The 6,499-nt window shown below is 58.4% G+C and overlaps 1 protein-coding gene across 1 annotated transcript; it reads right to left on the bottom strand.

Annotated features, from left to right (window-relative positions):
- Positions 1-464: 464 nt before the first annotated feature.
- Positions 465-4,739, bottom strand: LOC119359621 (ABC transporter B family member 15-like). Its single transcript, XM_037625747.1, has 7 exons — positions 4,518-4,739; positions 4,329-4,383; positions 4,059-4,246; positions 3,807-3,976; positions 2,896-3,436; positions 993-2,801; positions 465-914 (listed from the first exon to the last, which is right to left on the bottom strand). The coding sequence occupies exons 1-7, from the start codon at positions 4,737-4,739 to the stop codon at positions 465-467; spliced, it is 3,435 nt and encodes a 1,144-aa protein (XP_037481644.1).
- Between the last annotated feature and the right edge of the window lie 1,760 nt (positions 4,740-6,499).

Genomic DNA, 6,499 nt, shown 5'->3' with positions numbered 1-6,499 from the left:
GTGCTTGATTAGATGATGCCAGAGCCTATCCCAGAGGCTTTAATTCCTTTTTTATCAATATAAATATAATCTGTTTATCTAATTCACATCTAGATATTTTCTAAAGATATCACATCTAAGCTCTCATAAATATCACAACAGCGAACCAACCTGTGGTTGAATGTTTAGAGGAACTGTGGTATCTCTAGCCCACCAGGGTTCAAGTCTTGATGTGAGAGTGTATGAGCGCTTAAGTCTGTACCGATGTTCAAAAAAAAAATACCACAGTAAAAAAAAATAGATCACAAGCATAATGAACATCAGGTTAGATGTCACATAATTATGTCATATCTAGATGTGTCCTAGACAGATCCAAATAATCCAAATATAATCGTTGTGACAAATGAATGATTGTGAAGAAAAAAAAACTGTATGCAATGCTCTCTGAGATTACATTACACACAAGCGAGATGACCTGCACTGTATCAGTTGCTTACCGCACGGATCGGGCTACGGCAGGGCGACGCGCCGTGCTGCAGCTTGATGAGGTTGTAGTACATCCCCGCGCGGCCGAGGGCTACGAGGTCGCGGTGCGTCCCTCTCTCCGCCACCCTCCCGTCCTTGACCACGGCGATCATGTCGGAGTTCTGCACCGTGGAGAGCCTGTGCGCCACCACCACGCACGTCCTGGTCCCCTGCAGCATCCGGTCCACGGCGTCCTGCACCAGCCGCTCCGACACCGTGTCCAGCGCGCTCGTCGCCTCGTCCAGCAGCAGGATCCTCGCGTTCTTCAGCACCGCCCTCGCCAGCGCGATCCGCTGCCGCTGCCCGCCGGACAGCTGCGCCCCGCGCTCCCCGATCTGCGTGTCGTACCCGCCCTCCATCCCGCTGATGAACTCGTGCGCGTTGGCCAGCGCCGCCGCGCTCCGAACCTCCTCCTCCGTCGCCTGCTCGTCGCCGTACATGATGTTGTCGCGGATCGTGCCGGAGAAGAGCGTCGGCTCCTGGCTCACCAGCGCCACGTGCGACCGGAGGTGCGTCAGGCCGTACCCCCGGATGTCCTTGCCGTCGATCAGGATCGCGCCGCTCCGCACGTCGTAGAACCGCTCGATCAGCCCGATCACCGTCGACTTGCCCGACCCGCTCGGCCCCACCAGCGCCACCGTCTTGCCCGCGCCGATCTCGAGGCTGAGCCCGGCGAGCACCGTCACCTCCGGCCGCGTCGGGTAGCTGAAGTGCACGTCCCTGAACTCGATGGCTCCCTTGATCCCCTTCTGCAGCTTCTCCTTGTCGTCGTCGGACTCGCTGGCACCGTCGCCGGTGCCGGATTTGATCGCCGGTTCACGGTCCAGCGTGTCGAGGATGGACTGCACCGCGTCCCCGCCTTGCGCCAGGTCCGACGTCAAGCTCCCGGCGTCGGCGATGACCCTCCCCATGCTCATGAGGATGAAAAACACCTGGAACAGCTGCGTGGTGTTGATCTGCCGGCTGGCCATGAGCTTGCCTCCGTACCACAGTGCGAGCGCCGTGCTCGCCGAGGCGTTGAACTGGCACAGGCACAGGCAGAAACCCGAGAACCAGGACTGCCTCATGGTGTCCTTCCTCGGACCCACCTGCGCGGCCTCGTACAGCTGGAGCATCCGCCGCTGCGACGAGAAGGCGGTGATCGTCCGGTGGTTGACCACGGCCTCGCTGGCGAGCTGGCTGCCCTGCACCTGCGCCTTCTTGGCCTTCCTGGAGCCGGCCGTCATGAGCACCTTCTTGAAGTAGAAGCTGGCGATCACCAGCGGCTGCAGGGCCATCATCACCGCCGCGAGGCGCCACGACACGTAGAGCGCCAGCGCGAATCCCAGGGACGCCGTGGCGCCGGCCTGCACCAGCAGGCACATCCGGTCCCCGACGAGGGACCGGACCTTGGTCGCCTGCGTCGCCAGCCGCGCGCACACGGCCGCGCTCGAGTTCTCGTCCTCGTCGAACCACCCGACCTCGAAGGAGAGGATCTTGGCCAGCATCTGGTCCCGGACGCGCTCCGTCAGGCGCTCGCCCATGACGGCGAAGTTGTAGTGCTCCACGATGTTGGCGGCGATGCAGACGATGGCGATCGCCAGGAAGATGAGGGAGTAGGCCCTGGTCTTTGCGCGGATGAGGTCGTGGTCGGTGAGGAAGTACACCGCCGGCAGCGAGCCCATGCTGTATGAGTAGAGCGGCAGCACCGCGCCGAATATGATGGCGCCAGCGCACCCGAGCAGAGCTTGCTTCCACTCCGGGCGGTTCATCTTGAGCAGACGAAGGTGCAACGACTTTTGGGGGTGCGCCGCGTGCGCGACGGGGACCGCGGGCTGGCTGATTTCCACGGTGGGCTCGACAGACCGGAACGACCGCACTGGGCTAGGTCGGAGCTCGCCGCCCGGCGACGCGATCTCCACGCTATGGAACTTCTCCTCCTCCTCCTCTACCACGCGGGGGCCGTCCGCCCGCGCCGCGGACGAGCTCTGCAGGTGCACCATCTTGGCGTACACGCCGCCTTCGCCGCCGTCCATGGCGACGAGCTCGTCGTGCGTGCCGAACTCCACCACGCGGCCCTGGTCGAGCACGGCGATCGTGTCGGCCTTGCGCAGCGTGGAGAGGCGGTGCGCCACGATGACGGTGGTCCGGCCCACGGACGCCCGGTCCAGCGCGTCCTGCACCGTCCGCTCCGACTCGGAATCCAGCGCGCTCGTCGCCTCGTCCAGCAGCAGGATCTTGGGGTCCCGAATGAGCGCCCGCGCAATGGCGATCCGCTGCTTCTGGCCTCCCGACATCTGCGTCCCGAACTGCCCCACCTGCGCCATTTTCAGTTCAGTCATCAGTATACTGAAGCAATGAACAATATCTTAGCAATGAACTGCAGCTAGCAAAATTGTTACAGTGACATACATGTGTGTCGTATCCGTTGGGCAATTTGGTGATGAACTCGTGAGCGTTAGCCATCTTGGCCGCGTCGATGATCTGCTCCGGCGAAGCCGTCTCGTTGCCGAAGAGTATGTTCTCCCTGATGGACGTGGCGAACAGCACGGGCTCTTGGCTCACCAGGCCGATCTTGCTCCGGAGCCACTCCGCGTTGAGCGAGCCGATGTCGTCGCCGTCGAGCAGTATCTCCCCGCTGTCTGGGCGGTAGAACCTCTGCAGCAACGCGATGACGGTGGACTTCCCCGACCCGCTGCCGCCGACGAGGCCGATGGTCGCGCCCTCGGACATGGTGAGGTTGACGCCGTTGAGCACCCGCGTGTCCGGCCTCGACGGGTACGTGAAGTGCACGTCCTTGAACACGATCCGGCCCCTGACGACGTCCTTGGTGGCGCCCTTCTTGCCGGCCTCCTTGAGCGGCGGGAGCTTCTCGATCATCCCCCGCATCCGGGCCGCCGCCACCGAGGCGTCCACGAAGTAGCGTAGGTTCGGGAGCGCCGCCATGATGGAGCTGAAAAGGCATAAATGCACAATGACATGATCGACCTGTCGCTCCTGAGTCGAAAGGGGTGGGCTGAGGTTGAATTGCTTACATTCCCGCCAAGACGATGCAGATGGCGGCGACGAAGACGTGGCCGCCCTGGGCGTGCTGGCGGATGACGAGGACGCTGGCGAGCCAGGACATGAAGGACCAGACGGCGTAGATGGCGCCCATGCTCCCGATGACGGCGCCCTTGATGAGGCCCTGCTTGATGCCCAGCGCCGTGCTCCGCGCCAGCGCGGTCCTGAACCGCTCCAGCGTGTGGCGCTCCCCGTTGTAGGACGCCACAGTCCGGATGGAGGAGACGGCCTGGTCGGCGATGCCGCCGGCGGACTCGTACGCTGCGCGCGACTCCCCGGCCGCGGCCACCATGCGCTTGCCGAGGACCACGCTCGGCACGAAGAAGAGGAAGGTCAAGGGGAGGCCCGCCAGCGCGAGGCGCCAGGCGAACACGAAGCACACGGACATGGCGCCGAAGAAGAGCGTCACGTTGGCCAGCACCATGGGAAGCTGAAATGCAAGCATGTCAGGAGAGCGTGCCTGCGCGGAGGCGTGCCGGTGGTGTCAAGGGGGTGGGGATTGGTGGCCGGACCTTCTCGCTGAGGAAGTCCTGGATGGTGTCGGCGTCGTCGGAGATGGTGGTGATGATCCCGAAGGTGGTGGACTGCGAGGAGGGCGCGGCGTCGAAGAAGTGCACCTCCTGCCGCAGCACGGCCTCCAGGTACAGCCTCCGCATCCTCGACGCCTGCCGCTCCGCCGTTCGGGTCCAGCACACCCCCTCTGCTCAGGCGACATGGGCCAGGAGAACCGTTCAGCCCGGGTAACAAAATCAGTTTGACCGTGTCACTACTGTTGTGCTTACCTAGGAAAGCGCACGCGCCCACTGCAACCGCGAGATACAGCAACCGGAGCGCGAACTGATACCACAGCAAGCAAACAGACAAGAATAAGCTCGACACACCGCGACAGGAGACTGACTGACAGAACTGGAGCATATAAGTACTACTGTTGCTGCTAGCCAGTGGAGTAGAAGTATGTTTTTAGCGCCAACCTTGTCGACGGCGCCGGAGCTGAAGGCGCTGCCGGTGCTCCCGGCGCTCCCGGCGGCGCCGTAGCTGTTGATGATGTCGCCGAGCACGAGCATGAGGAGCGGCTGCATCATGCCGTCGCCGAAGCTCCCCAGCACGCCCAGCATCATGAGGCTCAGGTCGTGCGCGTCCGCGTACCGGACCATCTCCAGGAACGACGCCTTCCCTGCCGCCGCGTCCCCCATCGGCTGATCTTGATCGATCGATTCCTCAAGTTTTCGCCGGGGATGACGCTCGGAGAGCAGAGGGAGCTTAATTAACCAGGTAGATCGATAGTCGTTTTACTCAGGCATTGCCCTAGGATTATGGGCCGGGATACAGCTACTTATCGGTAAATCGTAGTCAGTGGTTGCTGTCCTCCAATCAGAATGCACAGCTGGGCCGCGTTTCTCGTAACGTAGCCGAGCGCCGGATGGAGGTTTTCCGAGCGAGGAATATGCTGACCGGTGGTCGATCGGAGCTGGACATTTGGTGCCGCGTCCGACTTTCGTACTCGTTCAATCGAGAGAGATCGATGCGGCCAAATCGGGTTCACGGAAGCGCTGACGGGTGCGTTACTTGTTCAATCCAGAGAACGTGCCTTGTTTACTCGGAGATGTCCGTGAATTTGCGTACAGGTGGTTGAGTCTGCTGATGTACTGTTGGCGGTTACTTCTCAAGTGGAGGTCAGCTTAGAGAAAGACAGCCTTTGCGTGGTCGAGCCAGTACACGTATTTCCGTCCAAAATGAACGTAGTATCCATGCATGTATTCTCGTCAGATCTACTGTCATGTACGTGTACTCTGCCGGCCTTGCTTGTCTTTTTCTCTGTGTCCCGCATGTCAGCATGTCCACACCAACGATCTCGTGGAACAGGAAAACAGTGTGAATTGCATCATCGATGTCAATGCATGCACACAATATGAACCGGAGTATGAATCGCGGTTATCATATTCCGTGATGCTATGTTTGATTACGGACCTGGGGTATCGAAAGATCTCGCCATTTTCTGTCCCGAGGCCTTTGAGCACAAGTGATTGGTTCCGCTTATCATCTGTTTGGTGTTTAACTTGTCAAGTGGAGGTCAGCTCGGAGAAAGACAGCGTTGCATGATTGAGTTAGTACATTAATTTGTGTCTAAAAAGGTTTAGTAGGCGTATCTATCATGTACACCGCCGGCCTTGTTCGTCTTTTTGCCGTGTCCGTAGCACATGGACAGAGACGCATGCCCCCCGACCAAATTTTACAAAACAGACAGTTCCCAATCTGTCCGAAAGGCCACCAAAATTTCCACGCATAACCAGGACTTGAATGTTCATGTTTTGGGTTTGCCAAATCTGCGAACCACTGTCTGGTACTTATGGTTTGAATGGAGACAACTCAGTAATGATGGGCAGACACAAACGGCAGCCCAAACTCTTTACGCAATGAAAAGCCTTACAGCGATCTATGTTATCGCATGTAGTCCGAAGGCGAAGAAGCGATCAACGGCATGGATGAAACCACGCCCAGGATATAGAAACTGAACGTGGACGCTGGATTTGATCAAGACAACTTAAATGGGTCGGTTGGTGCAATTATCCGCAATCACTCTGAACAGTTTATTGTCGCTGCAAACGAAATATTGAGTTCTTGTTATGATGCTTTCACAGTTGAAGCAAACAACAGTTAGATTTTGGCTGAACTTGGCACGTATGGTGGGCGGCAAGATTGAAGTGGCCTCAGATGATGAAGGGGTTGTCAATGATCTTAATGAAGATGGCTCGAATTCAGTAGCAAGTACCATTATCGATGACTGGTTCTTTATGAAGTTAGATTTTAACCATGTCTTGTTTGAGCATTGCAATAAAGACTATAGTCAGGCTGCTCATGAACTATAGCTAAATTAGCTAAGTACTCTATTCCTAGTGTCTAGATGGATTCACCACCAAATGAGTTGATCTCCTTCCTTGTAAGTGATACAATC

Source organism: Triticum dicoccoides, chromosome 2A, assembly GCF_002162155.2.
Source record: "Triticum dicoccoides isolate Atlit2015 ecotype Zavitan chromosome 2A, WEW_v2.0, whole genome shotgun sequence".
In the NCBI taxonomy this organism is placed as follows: Eukaryota; Viridiplantae; Streptophyta; class Magnoliopsida; order Poales; family Poaceae; genus Triticum; species Triticum dicoccoides.
The sequence above is the reverse complement of the archived record's forward strand: the minus strand, read 5'-3'. Positions and strand labels throughout refer to the sequence as shown.

Excerpts from the sequence above, each read along its gene's own strand:
- LOC119359621 (XM_037625747.1), bottom strand. The coding sequence starts at position 4,739 with ATGGGGGACGCGGCGGCAGGGAAGGCGTCGTTCCTGGAGATGGTCCGG. Across the intron at positions 3,437-3,806 it reads GCCGGGGAGTCGCGCGCAGC|CTCCATCATGGCGGCGCTCC; the intron begins GTACGAGTCCGC and ends ATGCCTTTTCAG. Across the intron at positions 2,802-2,895 it reads CCAACGGATACGACACACAT|GTGGGGCAGTTCGGGACGCA; the intron begins GTATGTCACTGT and ends AAAATGGCGCAG.